General features: G+C 53.9%; 1 protein-coding gene across 1 annotated transcript; it reads left to right on the top strand.

The window, feature by feature from the left end:
- Nucleotides 1–1,565: 1,565 nt before the first annotated feature.
- On the top strand, nucleotides 1,566–25,675 carry RGMA (repulsive guidance molecule BMP co-receptor a; the record flags this gene model as incomplete). The annotated part of the gene is given in 6 exon segments (XM_084268141.1): nucleotides 1,566–1,734; nucleotides 1,737–1,750; nucleotides 1,754–1,896; nucleotides 9,129–9,244; nucleotides 21,969–22,480; nucleotides 24,974–25,675. Coding segments are annotated over 6 exon segments (1,656 nt in total).
- Between the last annotated feature and the right edge of the window lie 1,836 nt (nucleotides 25,676–27,511).

The following is a 27,511-nucleotide window of genomic DNA, read 5'->3' as shown; positions in this document are numbered from 1 at the left end:
AGGTTGGCGATCCCTCCCCAGACAGCGGTGGCACAGTCCCCAAAGTGCTCGGGGTAGTAACGCTCCAGCATACAGCATTTTACAGCCTGGGACTCGAGCCCGACCCACTGCTCACACCTGCAGGAAGGCCTGGGCTTGCGATGGCTTCTCTCCCCCTCCGCCTTTGTCTGCTGCATTCACTTGGGCTCCTCCGAACAAGCAGTTTACCTTCTCTCAGGCAGGGTTTGTGCCTGGTTTCCTGTCTGTGCAGCGTCCCAGGGCTGACAGAAGCAGCTCTGTCTGTACTATAGTATCCAGACCCCACAGTATCCAGACCTGTGAACTGATTTGCAAATAATTATTACGGAAGGAAGCTGTTCCTTCTATAGCTGATAACTTATCTGGTATACATCAGGCTTTCCCCAGTCTTTTCTCCATTCCTGCTTTAACAATTCATCCCCAAACACGCTGCTCCTTTGTCAGGGCTATATCCCCATAGTATCCACATTTAAGGCAAAAAAGACCTCTTTGACGGCAGGGTTTCCGTAGCAAGGCTGTTTAGATTTGTTGTGATTAAATCACATCCATTTTCTAATTTGTACCTAACACACACTCAAATCCCTCCTTAAGCCTGGGCTGTACAGGCACATTTTGTCTTCGCTGCTGACTTAATCAAGCAGCAGAGAGCCTCTGTGTGCTCCCTGCAATTGTTATCTCCTGCACTGGAAAGAAATAAAAAGGGGGAGAAAGAACCACTTTGCAAAGGGCTGCTATTAGCCACACACTACGGTGGCAGCACGTTTAACACGTTAGTGGCTCTGGGGCTGCAGTAATTAATTGTGTGTCTGACACTCGGGCTGGCACAGCCTTGCACCCAGAGCTTTCCCACTGCAGTGGCAGAAAAGCAGGCACCCTGGTACCCGTGCATGCCAACATCCGTCCTCCCAGGCCTCTGTGGGAGACGGATGCTCATCCCAAGCTCACCCTGATGGTGGGGGAAGCTGGAAGAAAGGGGGGCTTCCACACTGCCTAGCTGGAGGCAATGATGGATGCTCTGGCATCTGAGGGGGAGGGGGGCTACCTGGAGAGGCTGTTAGGGCAGCCTGGGGTCTCCATCCCTTCCTCACTGCCTGTGTCCCCTTCCCTCTCCCAATCCTCACTGCAATCCCATCAACAGAAAGATGCTCTCAGCCCCTCTATGTGCCTGAGTCATTGAAAAGGGGGTGCCCCTTCCCAAATCCTGCTTCCCCTGCATACCCTCCTGCTGCAGGTGGAGCATCTCCACCCCTCCGAGAGAGGGGACACCCTGCAAGTCCTCCTCCATCTCAGCCCTGGCTGCTTGCACAGGGAGAAGGGGTACTGGGAGGGCGTGGGGGGGGGGGGGTTGGTGGGCTGGAGATTGCAGCGGAGGGGGGGCGGACACCCCGCTACATCCCTCAGCTCCCCCTCCTCCTCGCCGGGGGCCGCGCCTGCCCTCCCTCCCTCGCTGCATGCTAACGACGCTGCTCAGCGTGTGCGGAGGGAGGGAGGAGGGAAGGAGGGAGGGGACCTCCCTATCTGGCTCTATCTCCGCCGCTGCCGCTCACATGCTCCGGGAGGGCGATGCGGCTCCCCGCGTCCCGCTGAGCGAGGCCGCGCTGCACCCCGCCGGGGCTGCCCTGCGCAGGGCAGGGGGGGCTGCCTGCGCCCTGCGGTTGGCATTCCCCCCCCCCCCCCGCCGCCGACCCCCGCCACTTCTGCCCTTGGGTTTGATTTTCATTATTATTTAATTTAATTTAATTTAGTTTTATTTAATTTGGGGTTATTTTTATATCTCTCTCCCCTCCTGGAAAAAAAAAGAAACCCAAACAGACCCAAACCAAAAAAAAAAAGCACCGACCCCCCCGGCGGGCTGGAGAGGCTGATGCGGCCGCTAAGGTAAGCGGGGGCGGGGGTCTGCGCGGGGCCCCCCCGGCCGCATGCTGCCCCGGCTCCCTGCATGGCCCTTCCTCCGCGGGACCTGTTGAGGATGTCGCTCCCGGTCCCCGGCTGCCTTCCCGCCCCCACTCCCCCCCCCACCCCCCCCGTTCCCCATCCTCTCCCCGAGCCGTTTCCATGAGGAACCCCGATTCTTCCTCCTCTTTCCCCTGCCCAGCCCGGGCTCTCTGTCCGGGTTCATACCAGCCTGGCGTGCATGCGGTTGTTCATTTATCCTCCCTCCTGATGGTTGCCACTAAAAATGCACCCTGCCGGGTTAAGTCAGTCGAGTAATTCCTTGCAGACCACTGATAGAAACTGAAAATACCCACCCCAATAGTTTCCCCTCTCCGCTGGATAGCTCATCACGGGGGCTGATCGTGATTACCGAGACCGGAGGGCTTCGTTTGCGGGGACACAAAAGCTTCGCCCCCCCGCCCCCCCGCCCCCCCCCCCCTCCCCGAAGTCCCGTGGTTGCGGAGCGCTGGGGTGTTTGCAGGCTCGAAGGGAAAAAGGGAGGGGGTGACAGCTGGACAGATGTGGGACGCGGGCAGGGATGACCGCATCTGTGTGCAGGGAGAGGATGGGCAGCTGGAGCGTGTCTGGCAGGGGGGAGACTTTGCTCCTGATGGATTGAGCCCGTAAATAGCCCATAACCTCAGCCAGGAGCCGGGGTGGGTGGGTGTGAACACAACCCCCGGGTCGGACATTTCAGAGGCACCAGCCAGAGCAGCCCCCGTGGAGATTCGCTTCCACATCGGGCCCTGCCCGTTGCCCTTCCGAAATTGTATATACATGTAAGGAAACCGGGCTGTGTTTGCAAGACAGGTGCTTTTTGTTGTGGTGGTGGTTGGGAGGCAGGAGATGAAAGTTTGGTGTTGTTTTGATGTGATTCTTGATTGCTGCCTGTTGGAGTAATTGCATCGCAATTGCTCAGAGGTAGAATCAATTTCCCCAAATTGAGATTTTAATGGGAGCTCGCAAGCTGCTGTTATGTCATGTGGTTTAAGGCGGCGTTGGATTGCATTTATTTTATAAACTGGATACTTTCGCAGACGGCGCAGGGATAACAGCACCACCCAGTGGGGCCCGGCCCTGGACCCAGCTCAGCCCCAACCCCAGCCCCAACCCCACCTCAGCCCCAATCCCAGCCCCGACCCCACCTCAGCCCCAGCTCAGCCCCAGCCCAGAGACGGGCACACCCAGGAGGACTCCCGTTGACACCTCTGAGCTCTCCCCCCTCCCCCCCAAAACCCAGTTTTGTTTACCAAAACACCTATAGAGGTGCTGGATTATAGTTGTTTCCCTCCTTTTCCAACAAGAAGGAATGTCTCTTTCCCATACATTCAGGGAAAAGTTCTAAATCAGCTGATCACATCATCACTTGGTGTTTGCTGACCGACAGCACAGGAGAGGTGTCCTGTAGTGGGCTTGTATTTTTGGCCATTGCTGTCAGGAATTGATAGGTGGGGATGTGGGCAAGGTGGTTGGGTTTTGCAGAGCTTTTTCCATAGGGCCCTTCAAACGCCCCTTTCTCAGCAAGTGGAAGATGTAGATTAGCAAACACTCCATGTTGGGTCCCACCTTCAGATAAGACCCAGAAGATGTCCTTACCTGACCTGTTGGTTGGAGCTGGAGGAATTAGGGAGCTGTGTTTGCACTTTCTCAAGACACCAGTAGCATTGAAAAGCAGCGGAGAGAGACTGTCCCGTTACAGGGACTGGTTCCTCTGCTGATAAACACCCAGTTCTCTGCAGTTCTTCTGTGCTGTTTGTTTTTTGGCAGCTGAGATTTATCCATCTTTTCTGCTGAGCTGACACTTGACCATTTCCAACATGCTCTTGGGACCCTCCCAGCCCACCTTTTACTTCTTTTTAGAGGGCAACCCAGATGTGAAGAAGATACAGCAAAGATATATTGCTTGATATTTACCCCAAAGAGGAGCCTGGGCCAGGAAGACCAGCTCCCTGCAGAGAACTAAATATACAGATGGTGAATTCCAGCCAGCCCTCCAAACACTGCCGAACAAGGGATGGTTACATGCTCCCATGTGTAGGAGTCAAGCCTCACCCTCAAGGCTTTGCGAGCAAGGGAAAGGGGAGAGACATGAATGAATGCCACCAGTCAAAAAAGTTGACATGATGAACTCTTATTTGCCTGAAAATATCCCGGCTTGTTTTGCTTTCTGTCATGGGTGAGACTGGAAGTTTTCCACCAGCCCATCTTCCCTCTCCCTTGTCCAGCCCGGCTGGTTGCGAGCATTTGGAAGTGACTTTTATGGCTGTGAGCCTGAAACAGGGACTTTGAAAAGAGAGCCCACACAGCAGGGTTATCCACAGTGACTTCACTCGGGGCTGCTGTTAATCAGCTAAGCTGTGGATGCAGAGATGTGGGACAGCACAGCATTCTCACCAGTAAATTTAGCAGTGTATTTTATTCCACTCCAGACCCGTTGGCCACTCTCTGCATCGCCAGACCAGTGAGTGTAACGCTCACCAGGGCTGTGGGGAGGTGGATTAGTTAAACCAGCAAACTCTTCGCTGCGCTCAGCATCGCAGGAGCAGGTTGATCTTTAGAGCCCAGAGTCGTGCCAACCCCTCCGCCTGCCCCATCCAGCTGCTGTAAAGTGCAGTGCAGGCACTAGTGGGACCCTGATGGGACATCTTCCCAGGCAGCTGCTTTGTCAAGTGGTGTTACTAAGGTCTGTAGGTTGGTAACCTTAGGGGTTAATAGGGAAGGGGGGGTAGATGTGTGCTTGGCAGCTTCGAGGTGCACGGCTCAGGGAGAGTGTTTGCTCATGCTGTCAGACAGGGAAACTCTAAAATTATTAAAAAAATTGAATGATGAGTGAAAAAGAGGATCTTTCAAATGACATGCAGCGTTTTCCAGTACTGTGAACACTAGAGGTGTGGCTGTTCCTGCAGAAAGATAAAGGAAAGCTTTTTTGTTTTCTCCAGAGGGGTTTTTTTTTTTTTTCTTTAATAAGGAAACCATTTGGAGCTCAGGTGTTTAGTTTTACTTCCACCAACATTTTGGAATCAGTTATCACACCTCCCCATGACAACAATTTGGGGGGGTTCCACTCCAAACTTCCTTTCTTCCTCCTTCAAGGAGTGATTTCCTTTTTGCTGCTCACCCCAAACACAAAACACTGGCTGCAGGAGTAGCTTCCTGGCATAGGGGATCAGGCCAGGAGCAGCATGAATTGAACGCCTTGCCCTGAGGCAGAGCCGGGAAAGACAGGCGCTGAAGCTGAAGTGGAGAGGGTTGCATGAAGAGTGGCCATGCAGAAAGTTCATGGGAGAGTCAGGAGCAGAGCAGGAGCCCTGACATCCATTCCTCTAACTGCTAGGTACAGTCCTCAGACAGAAATATCTGTGTTTACTGTTTCAGCCATATTACCACAGGTAATGAGTAATTCCGTTAGGAAGGCTGTATCATCTGCAAACCTTAGGGTTCCAATTGGACACGCTCAGGCAGCCCTGGTGAAGCCCAATGCCATGCGTGGTGGGACACCGGGCAGAGAAAAGAGAAGTTCAAACGAGTGATCCCAGCTGGGTTTCCCTTGGGAACTCAGATCTTCCTGCTCATCCTGCAGATACCTTGAGCAATGCTATCAGCTTACCTCAGCTGTGTCAGCCAGAGATTCAGATGCTGGCTGTCACCCCCCCACCCCCCCAATAATGACACCAGAGAATGGATGTGTATGTGACGGTGGAGGTGCGTGTGGCCCTGGAGCTGAGCCGCTGCACAGCGTAGCTCCGCTGTGCCTCAGAGGTGTTTGCATTTTAGCGGTGGGTGGTTTCCCACATACCATTTACAACGAGCATCAGGCTCGGCGCTGCCTAACCGGGGAGCCCCAGCCAGGCTTTGAGAAGGAAAGGAGCTGGGGAAAATGCCGTCAATCCACGCTTCCAAGCCTAGATATCCCCATTAAGCAGGGCAGAGATCCAAATTGCACGTAACCTGCTTTTCAGGAGGTGATTTAAAGTCTGGGTCTTTGATTTTGGCTAATCAGAAAGGTGAAGGTTCTTTAAAAAACACAGAAGGGGGAGAAGGATTTCAGAAACACACCTTATTTGGGGCCTTTTCCTGCTCTGCACTTACGCTTTGGGCACATCTGTTGTTTTCTCCAGCGAAATCCGCTGCTTTGATCGGTGCCAAAAACAGCAATCCCATTTGCAATGCATGATGCAACTGAGCAAAATCCAGGAGAAATTTTCACAAACTGGAGCCAGGGGCATCAGACCGTTGCTTTATGGCAGCAGAGTTTTCCCTACACCCAAGGCAGAAGCTCCAACAAGGGTCTTATTTAAAAACTTCACGCTTCAGACTGGATTCCAGTCTCTGGTTGCGATGTGTCAGCTCGCCACAGAACGGCAATACCAAAGTGACGCTTGAGGTCAAACAATCAGACCAGCCTCGCAGCAGCTATTTAGCAGCTGGGTTCTGAAAGTTCGTAATTCGGAATATTTTATTTTTTTTTGAGTTAAAAATAAATAGATCATGCTGCATGTCATCAGCTGAGATAATAGCAGAAGTGATGTTTTTCAGCTTGAATTAAAAGCACAAGCCGCATTGCAAAGGGACCGGGTGAGAGCAAGAGGAAGGGATTTGGGGTCTGAAACCCTGTCCCCTGGTTCTCTCCTTCCCCAGCCTGGGTTTTCCCCGGCTCGTGGACCCTCTTCCTCCTTCCCCCAGGCCCCTTCCAGCTCCAGCTGCCTACACATCCCATCAGCAGGCATTTCTTCTTGGGTGGTAGCAGCAGCTGGCAGGGTTTGGACATATTTGCCCCTGTTTGACATCCCCCACAAAGAGGTGCTTCGAGTAGGCGTTCCTCCCACACTGCCTTTGCTACAGGTCTGGATCCGGCCTGCCAGCTTTCATCTCCTGCCCAGCTCAGCCCGGTCTGGCAGCTCTTCTGCACACAGAGCTCCTTCTGACTTTAGTGGACATCATCTGAGTGCAGCTGTAGGAGGATCAGGACCAAGACAGATCTCCAGTCAAGCAGGCAAGGCCCCAGGATTTTTGGATCCCATATGGGTCCCAGATGGACAAGCTTGAGCATTTTAATTCCTGCTGCAGCCTGGATAAAGCCCCTGTAAAGCTCCTCCTTCATTTGGAGGCAAGGGGGCTCACCCCCCTACCCCAGGGAGAACTAGGAGAACTAAATAGGTATTAATATCTTTGCTTCCTAGATATTTACTCCCATCTCCTCTTCCCCACCTTACTTTCCATGGGATATTTGTCATAGCTGTATCACAGATCAGTCCGCAAAACAGAGGAGATCACAAAGTCTTACTGGTCACAAACTCTTACTAGAGACTTTACACTGCCATCACTCCCAAAAGCATCCTTATGAGAAGAAGGGGGTTTCCAGGGACAACTAGAAGCAAAGTCAAGGAGCATCTCAGGCCTTTCCCAAGCCGCAGGAGAAAAGACCCCTTGTTAAAGGACATTTACAGAGATGAGAGAATGGCTGTGCCAAACACCCAGTATCCTTTTATTTGTATTAGATCCCCAAGAGAAGGGAGATGAAACATTAGGATGGTAGGGGGGCACTCAATCAAAGGAGGGCTAATCATCTAAACAAGGGAAGTTAAAATTAAAGCCCATTACACCCATGGGCACTCTCATTCAGAAGTGAAGTTGTCTTAGTTCACTGTGGCTAAAACATCCTTGTAAGAGATGCAAGTGGGCTGGTATGGGGATGTCTCCCTCCTGGCTTAGCCCTTTCCTGGGTGGAGCAGAGCACTGGGGCTGCAGATTCCAGCCCACCTCCTCATTGCATGGTGCAGCATCCCAGGAGGTGGAAAAGGGCATGATTTTGAAGCACAGGAGGCAAATGTTTATGTACTTTGGCCCACAAGCAGTTAGTGGGCTCCAAAGGCTGCCATCTGCCCCAGGGGCTGCCCAAAGGGGCAAAGTGGGACCCCCAGGACAGCTGTACCTACCACCTGGTGAGACCTTCCCCCAGAGAAAGCGGAGCATCCAGATCTATAGATGGGCTGGTGGTGCAGACTAGGCAGTGGTGGAGGGAGCCTCAGTCCTCTCAGCCTCAACAGGCTGGCTGATTCCGGAAGCTGTCCCCTCACCTCTGAGGAGTGTCAGTCTAACGATAAGGATCTATGAGACTTGCTGTTTCGGATCTATGAGACTGGCTGTTTCTGAGTCATCTGGGCTTACTTCACCGTTGCCAGTGCCTGTGCAGGTCAATGACCTGGAAAGGTTGTGAAACGTTTGCACCTCCTGCCTAGCCAGGGTTGGGGCAGCATGGAGGAAGGAGCTCCTTGTGCTGCCTGGGGGGTGGTGGTGCCCATGGGCCAGGGGCCACTGCATCGCTTCTGCAATCCCTGCCCCACACAAGCTGCCTAGGTTCTCCCTGCCTCAGTTTCCCCCCTCCATGCTGTACAACGGCTCCTGTATCCCAAATTGCTTAATTTTGGGGAAACCCAAAGCGCTTGTTAGGCCCATGGGAAAAGAGGCAGGGAGGGCGTGTGACCCCGATGGGGTGGGAGGACACCCCTCTCCCAAACCACAACCGAGCTGCGCTGCCAGACGGCAGAGAGGCAGGGCAGAAAACCGAGAACCCTTCCCGCAGCCCATCCGGTGTGGGACCATCGATTCCTGACACACACCCCCCACCCTTCCCTTCGGACCCCCTTCCCCACAGGGCACGGGAGAGTTCGGTGGCTCGACCCACAGCAATAATCCCCCTTGTCCGGGTCTCCCGGGCTCTCCCCTCCCCTCTCCCTCTCTCCCTCCCATGGCCGCGGTGCGCAGCGCTCGTTCCTCCGCCCCTTCCACGCCGCCGGAGGAGCATGGCCGGGGAGGCGGGCGGCCGCGCTCCGGAGTGGAGGAGGCGCACGGAGAGGATGCAGACATTGGAAGGCAGCCGGGATGATTGATGGTTTGGGCTGTTTTGTAATGGGAGGGGAAGGAGAGGAGGAGGAGGAGAAGGAGAAAAAGTCTGTGTAATCTTTCAGTGCGGAGGCCACCGCAGCCCGGAGCTGGGGCCGCCCGTCCCTGCATCGCTCCGCGGAGCCATGTGGGGCTTTTGATTTTATTTTTTTCTCCCCAGTTCTTTCTTTCGATTGATTTATTTTTTTCCCCTTTCCCCCCCTCCCTCTCTTCCCCTTTTTTCTTTTTTTTTTCTTTTTTTTTTTTTTTCCCTTTTTAAACTCTTCTTCCAGGGAGAGGATAGTGGTTAAAGCTCGAGCTGGATGGATGGGTATGGGGAGAGGGGCAGGATCCACAGCCCTGGGACTTTTCCAAATCCTCCCTGTCTTTCTCTGCATCTTCCCTTCAGGTAAGGAACAGCCTGTTTATTTGAAGACTTTCCCCCTGTATGTCTCGCAGCCGTCGGGAAGCCGCCTCAGTCCCCCTGTCTCTGGGCCTCTTTCTCTCTCCCTCTCTTTGCAGCAGTTTGCCACATGTTTAAAATAAGCGGGGGGCTCAGGTTTGGGGTGTGTGTGGTGTGGGGGCGTGTGTGTGTGTGTCCGTTCCCTTTTCCCCAAGCAATTGCGGTGGGTATTTTTCCTTGACCTCATCTTCTTTGTCTCCCCGCTGCCTCATCCCACAAGGAAGGAGATGGTGGAAATCAAGGCGAACCCGGGCGAAGGCAGCCGGGGGTTGTTTCTGACAGCGTCAGGCAGGTTACGTTGTTTTCCCGTTCCCGGGTGTGCTCCGTGCCTTGAAAGAAAGCGGGGTGGGGGGGTGTGGTGTGGGGGGTGTTCCACATATTAACATCTCAGATGCCAAATTTTTGCCCTTGAGTGCGGTGGGGGGGGGGTCCCCGCTTCTAGCCCCCTCCCCAGCCCCCAGGAAGGGACGAGCCAGGGAGAGGTTGCAGAGGGGGTAAAGAGGGTCGTTGCTTTGTGATTTCGGGAAGACCGGGTGTCGGGGGGGGACTCTGTGGGGGGTCATAGCCCCACGGAGCGCGGAGCACGGCGCCCGGGGCTCACCTGGGCCGGGCAGCGCGGCGGGCGGCGGAGGATGCGCGGGGGCACGGAGCGGGTTCCCCCTTCTCGCGTCGGCCTCAGGAGCGGGGATGGGGGGGAAATAGGTGGGTGGGTGTTTTGGACTCGGCACCATTACTACGTTGGAAAATTTACTCCGGCCGATCCGAGAGCTGCTGTGCTGTCCGAGGGCGGGATGGCAACCAAATGGTCCCGCGAGCATCGGCTCCCCCGGCCGAGCCCTCGCCCGCCGGCCCTCCCCGGGCACCCCGGCCGCTCACACCTATTGCTGGTCGCTGCCTCCCCCCCTCCCCAGCCCCAGTTTGTTTGTATTGTGTCAGAAAAGGAGAGAATTTCAGAATTACAGCTGAAAACGCCATCTGTTTCCAATGAATCCCCCATAGTTTTTCACAATGTTTTTGGCAGATCTCTGCCTGCAAATTCCTTCAAGCCCTGAGTGCTTGTTTTTGTTGGGGGAGGGGAAACCCAGTCCACAGAGGCGGATTTGTTCCTTCCAAAACTCTCCAGTTTCTTTACCTCCCTCTTTTTTTTTTTTTTCATTCGCAAAGGGGGGGAGGAAAAAAAAGAAAGGGAGAAAAAAAATTTCCTAAGGCTTAAATCTCCCCGTTTATCTTTTTAGCTTAGTAAAACTTTCCCTTTTTTTTTTTTAATTATTAATTTTGAAATCGCCCCTGCCTTTCTTTTGCATAACCGTAGGTGCAGCAGTCTTGCACACACACGCAGTAAATAAATAAATAAACGGCTTTACGCCCTTCCTCCCCCTTTGCCCTCTTAGCCCTATTGCAGGAAAACAGCGCAGCCCGTAGCACTGAGGTGTCCCCTCCGGACCCCACTTTTCCCAGGAGACATCCCAGCAGGCTGGAAGCTGAACCCCCTGGTTTTTGGTGGGTTTTTTTTTTCCTTTATTATATTTTTTTCTCTTTTCCCTTCTTTTTTTTTTTTGTTCTGGAAACTCTGGACCTGCTCCCGTGTGTGTTGCTTAACGCCCTTTTTCGGAGCGTTTGAGCTGCAGAGCGTTGAAGGCTGTGAGATTTACGGTGCAAGAAAGAACTTGATAGGAGATCTGGCTGGCTGCTTTGTTTGATTCTCCCTTCAGCAGTCAAATAAGGTGCAAAGAACTGGCAGAACGGGGCGATCCGGAGCCCGCGGGAGCGGGGCGCAGGCGGAGACGGAGCTCCCAGCGCGCAGGGCTGGGAGCATGCCGGGGGCTTTCGGTGAAAGCTTTTTTGGGGTGGGAAGGCAGGAAAAAAGGGGGAGGTTTATTCTCTGGCTTAGCCTTTGCCCCCCCTTTTTTTTTTTTTAAATGTTTTTACTCCCCCTGTGCTTCCTGGGAATTTGGGGGTTCTGAGCAGGTTCCCAACCCCGAGAAAGCTTTGTGCCCCACCCGGGTGAGGGGCTGCTGGGGGGCTGCCCAAGGGGGCACTCATCGAGTCAGATCAGTGCCTGGAGTCCTGCCCTGTTTATTTGTTTGCTTAACACCCCCTGCTACGCGCACACCCAGGGCTGGATTCCCGCTTATACGGCTCTCACACCCGTGGGTTCACTGCCCCTTTGGGTTGGGGGGGCACTAGCGTGGGTGCCCCCTGCATGGGATCCCCCTCCCACGTAGGTCAGGGTGACCTCCGAGCATGGGGAAGGTGGTTTGGGCAGAGCAGGCCACTGCTGACAATTTCCCTGGCAGAAGTCCTGCTCAGGACTTGTGCCAAATCCCAGTGCTGGATGCTCGTGGGTGCTCCCACCCCTCTCTCAGCTGAGACCACGATTTCTGAGGGTGCTTAGCTGATCCCCGCCTGTGCCTCCCAGTGTGAGCCATGCTGAGTTTTCTTCTGTAGCTTCAAAAATCTGGCCCTGGGTGTTGTGCCCCAGATGTCAGGCTGTACTTCCTCCTTCACACTGGGGTTTGCTTTGGCTTTCCCAGTCTGTGTTGGGCTTTGCTGTTCTGGCTGTAATACACCTCTCCCTCAAAAAAAAAAAAAAAGATTGGGAATTTTCTGCCCTTGGTCCATCCAGGCAACAGCATTTGATTCCAGATGAGGACCCGTCCCTACTGGAGGTGTATTGGGGCCGTTGATAAATGGCTTTTGTCTCAGCGGCAGGGAGGGACTCGATCGCAGCCTTAAGCTGAAATTGAGAAGGGGGGCTTAGGGGCTGCTAAAACAACACCTCCCCAACACTGTGGATGGGGAGCTGGGCCAGGGGCAGGGGAGGAGCGCGCCTGTGTGGGATGTTGTCAGGGCAGAGGAGAAGGGAGGGATTCAAACATAAACCTGGAAATATTTTGGCTTCCCTGTTTTGTTGCTTGCTCGGAGCCGGTCTCGTACTTGGAACAGAGAGTTCTCTGGGATTGGCAGCAGGGCTCGTTGTGGGGCTGGGAGGAGGTGCTTTGTTTTTAGTGCATATGGGGGGGCGGGAATGTTGCTCTTTTCCACAGAAAATCCTGAAATTCCCAGCCCTTGTTTAATGGGAATGGGGGGATGTTAAAGAGTTACTTAGGGTTTATCATGGCAGCAGCTGAGGTTTTCTTCTTTGTGGCCCGAACAGCTGTGCCGAGTCAAATGTGCACACAAAGGTGCTCACAGGGCTGGGCAAACGTAAAAACTTCCTAACCTGGGGGCTCTACTCCATCTCTGCACCAGGCTGCTGTCCCCAGAGAGCCAGACTGCGATGCTGGATCAGGCCCCAGCGAGACTAATTTTTGCCATCTCTCTTCTGTATCCCTGATGGGCACATCCCATAAAGCTCTGGCAGGGTGGTGCGTGACCTGAGCAAGCCCCTCAGCCCATCAGACATTTGGGAGACCCCACAGCCAAGTAAGTCCTATAGCTCCCAAGGGACAAGCAGGATGGCAGAGATCAAAGATTGAGGGGGTTTGGTCCACCTGGATAAGTTTGATTTGGTTTGCTTTGCCCATTAGAGCAGACACCAAGCTTGGAATAAGGGGGTCCCCAAAAGAGTGTTGCGGTCCTAGGTGGTTTGAAGGGGGCTGGAGTGAACCTGAGGCTGCTGCAGGGCAGGAGTGATGGGTCAACAGAGAAGGGGTTTTGGTGAGGATGAGGGATGCATGGAGATGTAGCTGGGGGCGGGGGCGGGTAAGGAGATGCCTGGCCTTTTTCTGGCAGTCCTGGCAGAAGCCTGTGTGGGTGTGCTGCAGATGAGGAGTGGTCTGTGCAGGCAGGGCCCTGCCTGGCCGTGTATGGCACCCGGAACGTGCTTGTAAGAGGAGAGCCTTTAAATGCCTTTAAAAAGCTTTGTACCCTGCAGTTGGCAGCTACTGGGATGAAAAGGAGAAGATATTTATTCCCTTGTCCGCGAGCTCTCAAAATAACAGGGCGTTCGATTGTAGCCTCAAGATTGCTTTGCACTCAAGTGCAGCCCGGCTGAGTAAATCACTGCTTCACCAGCTGAAATTCCTGCAGCAAGGGGGAGAATTGAATTATGGCCAACTGCAAAACCAGATGCCATCCCCTTGATGAAGTCATCGGGCTCTTACTGCGGAGAACAAGCTGGCTCCTACACACACACGCACACACACACAGAGCCCTCGTAGGTGCAGACTGAGCTGCTCTGTCTAACGGCGGGGCCGCGGTGCGCAGGGCAGCCCGAGGCTGGCGTCCCTGCAGATGCAAGAACAGTAAAGTCCTTCAGGGTGGAGCACCAGAATGGTGTCGAGTCCCACTTTCCACTGCATGAGCATCCAGGGGAGTTTGGCTGTTGAGTTCCTAGCAAGCAGAGCTGTCCTTGCAGAGATGGGGGGGTTTGTGGGTCAAGGAAGGGAGCAAGCTTCACTTGAGCCCAAAGTGTGTTTTCTCCTGCCTCCGTTTCCTCTCCTTCCTGCACAGCTGTTGACTTTGGTCCCCAAAGCCCTAGTAGTGATCTGTGTCATTTTGGGTTTTGGATAAGTTACCTTTTTTTCCTTGCCCTGTGACACACTCCACCTGGCCTTTTCTGAGATGACGAGGACATGTGGTGGGACATCTTAGGGTCAGATCCTGGCTCCAGGCTTCGTCAGTGGACAGTGCTAATTGTGAGAGCATCACTGTGCTGGAGACAGGAGTGTGAGCAGCAGTGGGACTGAGGGAGTGGGTTCCAGTTAGTAAGTTACCTTTTCTCTTAAAACCTCAGCCCAGGGGGACACACAACAGCAATCAGATGCAATTAAGAATAAATCAACCTCTGAAGGTCTGTGGCAGAGCAGATAGCACGGCTTCCGTGGGGTGCGAGCGATGGGGAGCAAGTCTGGTGCCGGGCGGTCGCCTCAGCCCGCAGAAGGGATCCACTAGATCCCTGCATGTCCCCGGGTGTGGCTCCAGCATCAGTCAGGTGCCTGTGTGGCTTCTTGGTGGGCTTGTGGGGCTGCCGCCTGCCAGCCGGACAGGGACAGCTGCCACCCCACACCCTGCACACACACCAACGCCTCCGATTGAGATGCCGCAATTTTTTGGCAGGCGTTTAATTGTATAAATTTGCCTCATCCAGATTTATGTGCTTGGGGCTTTTCTCTATCTCCTCGTTTCGTGTCTCATTTACCTCTGTGTTTGAAGGGTTGAAATTTCACAAGAGCATGGTGGGAATGATTATTCCTAGAGGGAATCCACACCTGTAAGCAGAAAGCGTTTCCCTGCCAGCTCCGCCGCGGCCCGGGTGAGGGGGAGGAAAGCCAGGGACCCGCTGCCACACCTGGGGGCCCCCCGGGCGCTGGTGGGTGGCAGCCGTGCCTTCAAAGGCACCCTGGGAAAGCAGCTTCGGCGTGGGGAGAGTGATGTCTGCTGGAAACCTGAAATACTCGGTGATGAGGGGTGGCTGGTGGAGGTACCTTTTCCGGGTACCGCTGCTTCAAGAGGGATGGTGACATGGATGGTGTTGGCTGAGGGAGGAAGCTGAGGGTGATGCTTCATGCAGGGGATGAGCGAGTCAATCCACCTTGCTTCCCACTGGGCTTGTCTTGGTTGAAACCCTTCGTGTCCTCAGTGTCCTCATCTGTAAAATGGGCCACTCCCCTCGAGGAGATTTACCAGCTCTTGAGAACTGTTGGTGAAACTGGGGGAAAGCCCAGGTGTGCCACTCCAGCACCGCTTTCCAGCCCACAGCAAACCGTGGCGGGCAGCCAGCTTCATTAGCACCCTTCTGCAGATGGAGAATTGGAGGAGATCGCTTTCCTCCCTCCCTATCCTCCATCCACCAGCTCATGATCTGCGTCCATGGAGCAAAACCTGCATCCTCTGAGCAGGTGAAAGGTTGTTTGCAGCAACGGCAACACTGAAGCCTGGCTCTGAGGATGAGGATTTAAGAGCAAATTCTGCAAGTCAGTTGCTGCTTTGGCTGTAAGTGCTCGTTCCTCCTCTCAGCTCTCCGTGTCTCCTGAATTTCCTGAGATGTGCTGGCAATTCTCAGAGCAGCATCACCAGCTGCTCTTGGCCGTGGCTGCAAGCTCCACGGTTGATGCCCTCTCCAGTGGTGTTTGCTCGCCCTTCTCCCTGTGTGGGGATGCCCAGGAGCCTGCAGGAGCAGTGCTGCTGGCGTGGGGAGGGGGGCTGGGGGGAGACGCGCTTGCCCCCGCTAAGCATGCCGGGTCAGCGGTAAGCCGACTCGCTGAGCCAAAAGAGCTGACTAAGTGACAGGAGCGATCAAGGACTCCTTCGGCAGCATCCAACGGTTCCTGCTGTAGCCAGTGAAGACACTGACTCTGCTTTTTTCCTGCCTGTGCTTGCCCCGTGTCTCCACAGTGCCAGGGGAGGAGAGGTGGGGGGCCGTGAACTCGGTGCTGAAGCCAGAAGGGAGTTGGCCGTGGCAGGTCCTCCACATGGTTTGGCGACTGAGACGGGTTGACAAGAGAAGACCCCCCCTTCTGTGTCTCTCTTTTGACTCAAACTGGAGAAAACCTTTCCCCAGCACCCCTTTGAGCAAGGTGAGGACTGGGTTAAAAGAAGCTGCCTGGATTGAGGTGTGCTCTCGGATGCATCTAGAGTCACTCTCTCATCAGCCCGTCCTTTCCCGGGATTTAATGCATTGCTGCGTTTCCCAGTGGAAGCGAACACAAAACCCTGGCCCCGGCGTGGAAGGTGGCCCCTCCAAGCCGACCTCCCCAAGCACACCCTTGCAAAATATGAGCTGCAGCGCTTTAAGAGTCAGGTTTATTTTCCTCCTTCAGTTCCCTCCTCCTGTTCCTCCTCCCCCCACTTCAGTGCAACTGAAACCTGATCTAATCCCTTTGCACATGGGTAATTTATTGGTCTATTGGGCTTTTCTTGATGGCAAATTGCATTGTCTTTCTTCCTGGGTTGAGGCTTTGGAGCAGTTTGCTGCATTCCTGCAGCTCTTTTCTCAGGGCTGATCTTTCACACCCCCTCTGAGCACAGTCAAATCAGTTTTATTGGGCCTCTTTGTTATGCAAACAAGGCAATAATAACCAGGCTATTATTCTGCAAGATTGTGCTTGATTAACAGTTCAAAGGAGGTCGCTGGGAGAGCCACTGCCATTGCACAGCAGATCCTTTGGTGAAGCTTGGGTCAGATGGCCTTTGGGTCTTCTTCACCCCACTGTGCCCTGTGGGGCGGCAAGAGAGCTGCCCCTGCCCACGACTCCCCATCCATCAGGGCTCTGCACCCCATCCATCAGGGCTGCGGACAGCACCCAAAGGCTTGTTTCTCTCCCTGGCATGGTGATTGATACGCGTCATAAAACAGAATCACAGAGTACTTTGGGTTTAAGGGACCTTTGAAGGCAATCTACCTAGTCCACCCCCCTGCAATGGGGGCATCTTCATCTAGATCAAGTTGCTCAGAGACCCATCCAGCCTGACCTTAAACTTTTTCCAGGGATGGGGCATCTGCCACCTCCTTGGACAATGTTTTCCAGTGTTTCAGCACCCATGTCATGAAAAAATCTTCCTCATATCTAGTTTTGTAGCCCACATGGCCACCAAAACATGTGACTAGCAAGTCGGGCATGTGGGGAGTTGCCTGCTGGGACAGGGACAGCACAAGGGGCCAGATGCAGCGGATTGTTGTCTTTCATTCCCTCAGGTTTTGTTTTGTTTTTGACTGCTGAAATCTCGCTGTAAAAGATCCCATCAGCCAGGTTTTTGAGGAGCAATGTGATTATTTTAACTCCCCTGGGGTCACGTTGCTGCTGGTGGTGACTGCTGTCCGGACATCCAGGAGCTGAGCAGCCCACATCTTGAAGCTGGCAGATGCTGCTGGTATTTAGCACCTCAGAGAATCGTGCCTTTCCTATTGAGGTGTCAGCATAAATATGTTTATTTAGATTACTTAAATAAATATGTGTTTAGGAGCCTAAGTCTGGGTGCTCAGATCTGAGGCCAAAGGTAATTACATTTTACTGTGTTCTCCAAAAAAGCCTTTTACTGCATGTGTGAGGCTTGCACATCTACACTTCAATCCATAGATTTGGAAAGACATGGGATGATGTATTTGCATCACATGTGGGTGATGAAATACTTTCCAGACCGTTAGTAACCAAGAGGATATTAAACAACATCTCTTAGCAGTGAATGCTTTCAAATTAACAGGTCTGGCTAACATGTACCCAAGAGTCTTAAAAGAATTGGCTTTTGGTTACTGAAATTAATTTCCAGTAATTCACTTTGCTCGAGGAATTGCAGGAGAACGGATGAATGGTCGATTTTTTTAGTGCTGGTTTTCTGAAAAAGCGTGATTTGGGTAAATGAGATCCAGGGAATCTGACACCAGCAGGAGAGAAAATAGGGGGCACTGATAATTGAAAGGCTGCTGGAGTTGGATGTGTGTGGGCAATAAGTTTGAACACTTTGTTTAACAGTGTGCAGTGTAACATACCGATGAGGAGGGCAGAACACAGGGACCTGGGTGGTGTGATGCCTCAGGCTCCTGAGCGTGCTGGAGGGCAGGTGGACCATGGGATGCTTGTGGGATGGAGGACCACGGGGTGCTTGCAGGACAGAGGACCAGTGCTGGCCAGGGTGTGGTGAAAGGGGTGACCTCAGGAGAGGGTGTGAGCACCGTGTCCCACATCGGGATCGCCCGTCAGGTGGTAGGTTTTGCAGGAAGCCGGGGAGGGGGGAGGTCTGGTGGTGGGGCTGAGCAAACACCTTCCAGCGGGAACTTAAAGTGCAAACCGTTTAGCTTATCTGGAGGCTTGACAAGTGACTCGATTGCAGTGTGTAAATATCTTTGTGGGAAACATACTGGTTACTAACGGACCAAATTGCTGGTTCTTTTTATGTCCTTACAATGAAGTCAGATAAAATCCACTTAGAACCAAGACCCGTGTTTTGTAAAGGTGATAAACTCCTGAAACAGCCGGCTGAGGAAAGGGGTGGCTTTTCAGTCTGCGCAGACCACAGTAGTCCTCAGGGGAGGTATACCTGAACAAACATGGGGCACTGGGCTGTGCACGGGGGGGGCTGCCTTGGTCCAGGTGGTTTAATGATTTCTGGCTTGAAACTTTCTGAAACCATTGGTTTCAAAATACCAGAGGAAGTTTTATTCCTCATTTGAGTGGCACCAAGCCCTTGAAAGAAGGTGGTGGGGAGGTTGGGAGGTGGCTGGGCTTCCAGGGGCTGAGGTCACTTGTCCCTTGGCTGAAGGACCTTTTGCCGATGGACAAAGGTGGTGGCATCACCCAGACCCAGGGGTGTCTCTCAGATCCCAGGAGAGCCTTGCTTGGGTTCCTGCTTGAGAGGGGTTTGTTTCTGTGCTAAGTCATCTGTGGCTGAAAAACAGATCCATTGTGAGTCGATGGAAAATAGATTATGCGAAACTGAATAAACATCATTTCTTGGCCTGGGTACAAATGAGCCTGCGCGGCTGTGCCAAAGCTCCTGCCAGAGGGGAACGAGGCAAGGCATGCCTGTCAGGACGGGGAGAGGGTCGTGTCTGCTCCTCCATCGTGGCCTTCATCAGCCATGGCTTCACCCCCAGCAGTGCGAGGGGTTTGCCAGACCCTATGACCACTGGTGTGCTTGGAGAAGCATCGCTAGGAGAGCCCAGGCGTGAGCAGCCGGGGAGGGAGCACGCTGCCGCTGCGGCACCTGGCTGTGGAAATCTGGCCTTATATGGGGCCCTGAGCGAAACAGCGAAAACGGGATGGCGGGTGCCAAAACCGGAGCGATAACATCTTAAAGAAGAACGCTCCCCCTTCAGGCCCAGGGAGGAAGGAGATGGGTTTTCCTGACCTTGGTTTTGTTGGGCTTGGTTGTTGGGGTTTTTTTCCTCAGTACCTTATAAAGTCATGCGTGACCCGGGGGCAGTGTGGCAGCGAGGGATGCTCGACACGGGGATGTGTTTAGCACGGAGTGTCAGGGGACTGTTTCGCAGCATCCTGCTCTGTCCGCAGGCTGCCACAGCTCGCTGCCACAGCTCACGCCCGTGTCTCCTGATCCAAGTGAAGGAAGCATGTCCTTACAGAGCAACACCCTGCGGCTTTATTCCTAGGAAGAAAAATTCCCCCTACGCAGCAGCAGCTGAGGGGCTGGAGCAGCCAGATGCTGCTGCAGCCTGGGCTCTGCAAGCTGCTCGCTGGACAGCGTGCTTCGCACAGGGCAAACCGGTGTCTAGCTGAGCTGTCAGGAGAAGTAGGGTGTGTGGGTCCTGTGTGTCCAGGGATATGTCCTCCAGCTCCTCTCGGGGCTGTGTTGGCTCTAGAGTGACAACTCGTTTGGCCACATGCAACCTGGAGGCATCCTCAAGGTTTGCATTAGCATAACTGCTGGGAGAGCGGTGATTTTAATCGCCTGGTGCCACAGCTCTTTGGGATAGCGGGCAGTGGTGGCACTGGTCACACTCCTGCATACTTTTCTGACTCCCATGTTCACTGGGAGGGTCCTGGGGGATCTGCAAAGCTCTGCTCGCTGTCTCTCATCAGAGGGGGGGGTGCATTTTCTTCATTTTCCACCCAGATAAACCTACCCTGGGAGCCCATTCCCTGCCACGGCAGCTGCAGAGGCAAAGGCAGCCCTGAAAGGCCTCTGCTTGGCACTCCCTGTGCTGGCAAATTCGCTTGCTCCTGTCACTCAGTTGTGCTACCACCGTGTGTGACCACCAGCATTAAATGCCAGTCTCCCTCTGAGTGTAGGTGCTGTGCTGGGTAGCGTATTGCAACAGCCGTGGTTGAACGTGTAGCCTGCGGAGCCGAGGCAGGCAGCGCTGGGGAGCCGAGCTCTTCTGCATGCTGGTGGTGAGATGCTTTGCATCATGTTGCTCATCTAGGAGGAGGAACGCTGAGCGCTACCCTCCATTGCAAGCCCGTGGCTGTGATGGGAAGCCCTCTGATAATGTGGTGTTGGTGGAAAGCCACGCTCGTGGTGCTGGAAAGAAAGGGATATGAAATAATAAATATTTCTAAATGTGACCTGTAGTACCAGGGGGCTTGGCAGAAACGTGAGGCCACGTCCCAGGGCAAAACTTGTTATCCTCTGGTCAGTAGTGAGTTAAAGGCTTTCCACGGTGCTTCTCCAGGTTTGAAGGGGATGCTGCCAAGATGAAACAGCTCCTGGGTTCTCGCTGCTGTTGCTAGCATCGTGAGTTTATTAAACATGAATTTTAAAACTGTGAGGAACCTGTCACCATTTCCTATTTGCACTTCACTCTTCTTGGAAAGGGAGCGGAGACAGGCTTGTTCCTTCAGGTTGGACTGCTTAGTGTTTTATAACCTTGGTCTCCCTTTCTGCTTTTTCCAGCACTGACTGTGTTTAGGTTTCCAGCGCTGTAATGTTTAAAACTAAAACATACTGTTTTCCCTGAAACAATGCTGGGGTTTGTAACTTTCTTTTTAAACAAATCTGAAAAGGTTTTGGTGCCGAAGCCTTGCCAGCCTCCTAAACAAACCCCAAGACAGGAATAGTACGGGTACGCCTGCGAGAGGCACCTCAAAAGCATCTGGAGATGATGGGGCTTTCCTTGCTGCCTTTTCTGCCTGAGCCCATCCTGTCTCCAAGGCCTCCAGGGGGAGGGAGGAAAGGAAGGATGAGTTGGAAGTGGTGTGAGCCTAGGTTTGCCCAGCAAGGTTCTGGATTGCACAGGCAGAGCAGTGTGTGTGCAATGGTCAGCAATGGCCATGTGCTTTTTGCATGGCTGCACTGGAGAAGCCGCACTGGCCCAGCGAGCAGACTTTGCAGGACACGGGGGAACAGGATCTCTGTTTTCTTTGCCTTCCTTTGCCATGCTGATCAGCACCGGGGCTCTGGCTGTGCCTGGTGAAGACCCTGCTGCTTTTGCCTTCATGGCTGGAAGGTGGGTGCAAAGGGGAGGCGGGGGCTGGCTGGCATCCCTGCACCCTGCTGCACCTGTTTTTCTCCTCCACTTCCTGTTCCCTCTCAGCAAGCTATGGTGGGGAATGGGCTCCTGGGGTTGGGCAGAGGCACACGGCAGGCAGGAAAGAGCGTTTTGGGCTCCTTGATTCTTTCTGGGGGGCTCCTGGCACCGCTGCAGCCCTGAGGATGGATGGTGTAGTGGCCGCTGTTTCGGCTGCAGAGCTGGTCCTGGCATGGATCCTGCTCCAATTTCTGCACATGGGCATTTGTCTGGGGCACAGTGGTCATGCTGGGGCTGGGTTTCCCCATGCCCGCAGAGATGGAAATGGAAGGCAGACGGAGTGCTGCCCTGGTAGAGATTGGTTTGGACACAACGTGCAGTAATTCATGCAGCACAGAGCTTTGAATGTCAAACCCTGAGAAGACATTAAAAACCCCACTGCATCTTCCCCCCACCAGATTAATGATCCTGCCTTATCCCTGCTAATGAATACATCCCATTCTTCCCTCTCCTAGTTTTCCCCTCCAGGAGCAATCATCTAAAGGCTGGATGTTCTTTCCCTTCTTCGCTTAAATTGGGGCAGATCCTGTTGGTTTCTTTGGCTTTGATGCATGAGAGTTGGGTCATGTGAGAGGGTCATGTCTGGTGAGCGAGGTCCCATCACGCGGTAGAGCCAGTGTCATGAGTTTGGGCTGCAGGAGGAGGACACCAGCTTCTTGGTGTGGGGGTAGAGTTGGGCATCCCATGCACAGGCATGCAGGCATTGACCTTGACCACCTTGCCTTTTCCTCCCCTCCTGCACAGTGACATCTCCATGCAAGATCCTCAAGTGCAACTCTGAGTTCTGGGCGGCCACATCAGGCTCCCACCACCTGGGCACGGAGGAGGCACCCGAATTCTGCACGGCCCTGCGCGCCTACGCACACTGCACCCGCCGCACCGCCCGCACCTGCAGAGGCGACCTGGCCTACCACTCCGCCGTGCATGGCATAGACGATCTCATGGTGCAACACAACTGCTCCAAGGATGGCCCCACGTCCCAGCCCCGCCTCCGGACATTGGCCCCTGGGGATAGCCAGGAGCGCTCCGACAGCCCCGAAATCTGCCACTATGAGAAGAGCTTTCACAAACACTCGGCTGCCCCCAACTATACCCACTGCGGGCTCTTCGGGGACCCTCACCTCAGGACTTTCACAGACACTTTCCAAACCTGCAGGGTGCAAGGGGCTTGGCCGCTCATAGACAATAACTACCTGAATGTCCAGGTCACCAACACGCCGGTGCTGCCTGGCTCCACAGCCACTGCCACCAGCAAGGTGAGCCTCACACATCCCCATGGGCAGAGGTGGGCAAGGGTAGAGGTTCTTCTGAACAGCCTTTCTTTCTACTGCTCCTCTTTTCTGCCATTTGCACATCTCCTTGAGGAGGGTAAGGCTGGGTGGGAACTCCTCTGAATTTGAGCATTTGGCCATAAATACCAGATGCCAATCCTTCCTCCATCTCCATCTTCACTTAAATGGCCTGTGGTTTCTTCCTGAGCTCATCCAGCTGCATCATGGTTAGCAGCCTGAGACGCTGCAGCTCAGAAGGCAGTCGTGGCCAACATCAGGGATGGCAAATTTAAAGGGTTCCCATCTGGGGGACTCTAGCTTGCTGTGAACAGCCAGACCAGGAGCGATGGTGGCACCTTTTGAGGGGGATCCCCAAGGTCCAAGCAGACCTTGGACACCCTCTAGGGAAGCTCCACCTTGCAGGTAAAGCCTGAGCACCTTGCAGTGCCTTCCCCTCTGCCCAGGCTCGTAATTATCTCTGTGTGCGCCACGGTCTGTTGTGGTGGTGCTTTGGCAGCTTAAATAAACATCCTTAAAGTCCAGGGCAAACACTGAGAAAACCCCAGTGAAAACATGCTGCTGTGATGCCAGAGAGACCTGGAGCTGATGCACTGTCATGTTGCTCCATGGTGCACAAGCTCTAAAGCTATCAGGCCACTTTTTGTGCCAAGAAAAGGCAGGCTCAGCAGGAGGCATCCTTTTGCTTTTGGAATGTGTCCTAGCCTGCTGTGTCTGGGAGATCTGCTTCTCCCTGTGTGGGGAGGGGAGAGGAGCACATGTAGGACATGGACTGCTTCTCAGCTCTGGATGTGACCTTTTTAGCCTGAGCTGGAGCTGGCATTTTGAATTTGACCTGCCCCTAATAGACCACCTTAAAGATACTTAATGATGTTCTCAACTCCTTACCTACTAAAAGATACCACAACCTGCTGAACCTTGCAAGGGAGCTTTGCTAGGGACCCCAGGGACCTGCAGTTTCTAGGCTGAATTCCATGATCACCATTTTAATTGAGCCTTTTCAGCCGTTATCTGCATCACGGGCTTGTGGTGAGATGGGATTAGTCATGAGTTCTGCAGCATGAGCTGTGGAAGGCATTACTGGGTCATCACTAGAGGACCATGTGCTGTTGGAAAGGATGGGAGCCTCTCGGTCCATGGGGCTCTTTGTGTTTTAGCATGCTGTTCCATGGCCTACCTACTTCCTCCACCCAGAGGTGGGACTGGACCCAGAGGAGCTTGCAGGAGGTCCATGTGAGGGGTAGCACAGCCTCAAAGCATGGGCATAGTGGTGCCTCATGATGAGGTTAAAGAGGGGATAGCAGGTCTGGACACTCAGCAGAGGGGTGGGTGAGAGAGAGGGACATTGCCAAGAGTCTGGATAGGGCTGTGCACCTCACCAGCACCATTGGGAACAGAAGTGCTGGGAGCCACCACTGTGCTCAGCCCAGTTCTTGGGGAGATGCAGGTTTTTCCCCTGCATACTATTAAGCCCTCAAGTGTTTCTGACATGGATCTGCTGGAGCCATCTCTCCTCCAGCCCTGCCCCACTCTGGCCAGGTCACCGTCAGCCTGTTCACAAGGGCTCTGTGGGGAGAGTTGGCCCCCTTACTGCTTCTCCCTTGCAGAAAGAGGTGCAAGAGGAAGAGCCAAGTTTCCAAGATGTGAAAAGTGTAGAGTTTGCTTGGGAAAAAGAGCAAACTGCTCTTTCTCCTTCTCAAACTCTACTCTTCCTCCTCATCAAGCCTTCCCTCCAAAGCTGGGTCAGCAGGTGCTGTGAGGTCTTTCCTCCAGCAAGAGACCTGTGTTTGAGCCCAGCCAAGGGTGGGGAGCCATGCTGGGCTCATTCTATGCCCCTGTCACCCCTAGAAGGGCCTGCCCTCTCAAATGTGCTGAACATGTGTGTGTCTGCGTCGCTGAGATGGAGCAAGACATGTTCTGGGCCCCAGAGAAGAAGACTCTGTTGGTTTGGGAGTGGCCAGGGAAAGGAAGAGGTCCAGCCCCTGGGATGTAAATGCCGTGGGAGCCAGAGAAGAAGCTCTACCACCTCTAGCAGAGTCAGGGCTTGTCCCCCTCTGCCATCTGCCAGGCCCTGGAGGCAAAACAGTGCTGTGTTCACGGGCATGCCACCACAAGCCTGTATGCAGTGATACTGCAGCGAGCTCCAGCTACAAGGAAGCTCCTACATTGGGCCTGGAGATAACTGCAGAGTTCCAGCTGGTACGTTCAGTCCAGCTTCTGGGTCTTGACTGCATACACAGTGTCCTCATCCCTGTGCTGAAGCAGGATAGCCATGTCAGGGTGCCTAGAAGTCGGGGCAATCTCTTAGCATGAAGCACCTGCCCATGAGCTGAAAGCCACATTCCTGACCAGGCTGAGCAGACAGCAATTCCACCTCCTGTGCCACTTGTGGCGGTGGTTGTGTGCTCTCGGGTGGTCATCACTGGTTCTAACAATGGTCTTTTCTTTCCTCCCTCACAGCTCACCATCATCTTTAAGAGCTTCCAGGAGTGTGTGGACCAGAAAGTGTACCAGGCAGAGATGGATGAGCTCCCTGCCGCCTTTGCTGATGGCTCCAAGAACGGTGGGGACAAGCATGGAGCCAACAGCCTGAAGATCACCGAGAAGGTGTCAGGCCAACACATTGAGATCCAGGCAAAGTACATTGGCACCACAATCGTGGTGAGGCAGGTGGGCCGGTACCTCACCTTCGCCGTGCGCATGCCAGAGGAGGTGGTCAATGCCGTGGAGGACCGGGACAGTCAGGGCCTCTACCTGTGCCTCCGTGGTTGTCCACTGAACCAACAGATTGACTTCCAGACCATCCGCTCGGCTCAAGCCACAGAGGGCCGCACTCGTAGGAAGGGGCCCAGCCTACCAGCTCCCCCTGAGGCCTTCACATACGAAACGGCCACGGCCAAGTGCAGGGAAAAGCTGCCCGTGGAGGACCTCTACTTCCAGTCTTGCGTCTTCGATCTCCTTACCACGGGGGATGTCAACTTCATGCTGGCTGCTTACTATGCCTTTGAGGATGTGAAGATGCTTCACTCCAACAAAGATAAGCTGCACCTCTATGAAAGGACACGGGACCTTGCCCCGGGCAACACGGCTCCCTCGGGGACTGTCCCCACCCTCTGGGTAGCACTGCTGTGTTTGAGTCAGTGTTGGTTGGGCCTGTTGTAGAGGTTTGCTCCTTCACACCATGGAGAGTGGGGCAAATGGAACAGGAAGGGACCAGGGATGAGATGACAGCGCTGGACAACAAAAGGTTGGGTATCAGAGCTGCATGGGTTGTCCTCAAGCCTCAGCCCTTCTACTTGGCACCAGGTCCTTCACCTTCCTAGCTCTTGCCTAGGAGGAATGTGCTGGCAGGGGGACCAGTCAGGAGGTTTCTTCGCTGGACCATATCTCTCCTGGACCTTCCTCACCTACCCCTTTCTTCCTCCTCCCAGTAGTGTGGGTGCTGAGGAGCCTACACCACCTTGAAGCTCTCCCCCAGGTTCCAAAAATGCACACAGTGACTGTGACATTGGTGTGCTTGAATGTGGCTTCGTCTTTGTGGAGCGGCACCCACAAGGAGTGTGCAGAGCAGCAAGATGAGGCCAAGCCTGGCCAGCACCACGGGGCTGGGCTTTCTGCTTGCCAGGGCTGTGCTCCACTTTTCAGGCATGTCTCGCTCTTCCCAGAGCCTCGTCGTTGCAGAAAGTGGTGCAAGGGGCCAGAATGGTGGGGAATGGTCCCACGCTTGTGCAGCCACCAGTACCAGGTGTCTTCTGGGTGGAAGGGACATATTCCTCAAGCCTTGGCTTGTGTCTGCTTCCGTTCAAAGGGCATCTCCTGTTTTAGCCATTTCATTCGGCTGTTTCACTCCATAGTTTCATTCCTGGCTCCCTTGTCTCTCTTCCTGGACACACCAAGGACTCTTGATAGCAATGGGAGAAACCTGGCCAGTATTCAAGCGGTTTCTGTAACTTCTGCCTGGCGTTGGATGAGTTCCTTACGCCATTTGCTGCCCAGTCCCCTAAAACTGGCAGCAGGGAGGCTGCTCAGTGGGAGACCCGACCCACATCTCCCTCCAGCCCTGCAGCCCCTTGCCTGCCCACGCCTTGGCCGGCCCTGGGATGGAGCAGGAGCATCACGCTCTGTTTATTTGCTGCTAGGTCTCTGCTCCGCTCCTCGTCCTGGGGCCGCGACTTGCAACCCCATTGCAGAGCAGTTGCACCTTAAGCCCTTCCGGGCTTGAATCAGAAATGGGGCAATGTTAGAAATTGAACCAGGAGATGGGGTGCAGCAGAGGACCATCCACCCCTCCCCACCCCCTCACCCAACAGCCCCAAAATGTTTGTCCCCTGCCTCAAAACCATTGGCAAATCTCCTTCCCCCCAGCACACAGTGCTGCCCTTCTCCTCCTTCCCATGTTCCTCTGTGGTTCACCTCATCGCTCACTGAACAAACAGCAAGACCACCTTTGGTCTGTGTCTTGGAGACCTCCTAATGGTTTCCCCTCCTTTCCTCAGGGGAATGTTCCTAGCCCCAAAACACTCTTGGGGGCACCTCCTGCTCTCAAGGGAGGTCTCTGGGCATGATGAGACAAGCTTAGCACCAAAAGAGGTGGGAACAGGCTACGTTTGGCAATCTGAACTGATGCCAAGAGGCAGCCTGGTGTAAATACTCAACGTGACTATTCATTGTGTCCTAACAGCTCTAGAGCTCCATTTGTAAAGCAGCAGAGAAATGCAAAATTGTGTCCATGGATGTAATTTATATTGTCTCCTTAATATATAGAGCCCTGGCATTGATCTCGTGTGACTGTACAGATGAAGAGATGTAATTCGTTTCTAAATGTTTAAGGAAAGAAAAGAAACAAAAAGATGTGTTTACTACTTTGCTCCTTGCTTTGTTTGCTGGTGCCCCAGGTATTCTGTTTAGGGAGATTTGGAAATAAGGGTATCACCGTTCAGTGGGGCTGAGTTGAGCAACCACTGGACCACGGCACGGGACAGTTGAGCTTCCCAATGC

Source organism: Gallinula chloropus, assembly GCF_964237585.1.
Source record: "Gallinula chloropus genome assembly, chromosome: 9".
NCBI lineage: Eukaryota > Metazoa > Chordata > Aves > Gruiformes > Rallidae > Gallinula > Gallinula chloropus.
Note: the sequence above shows the minus strand (reverse complement) of the source record. Positions and strands in the feature narration are given on the sequence as shown.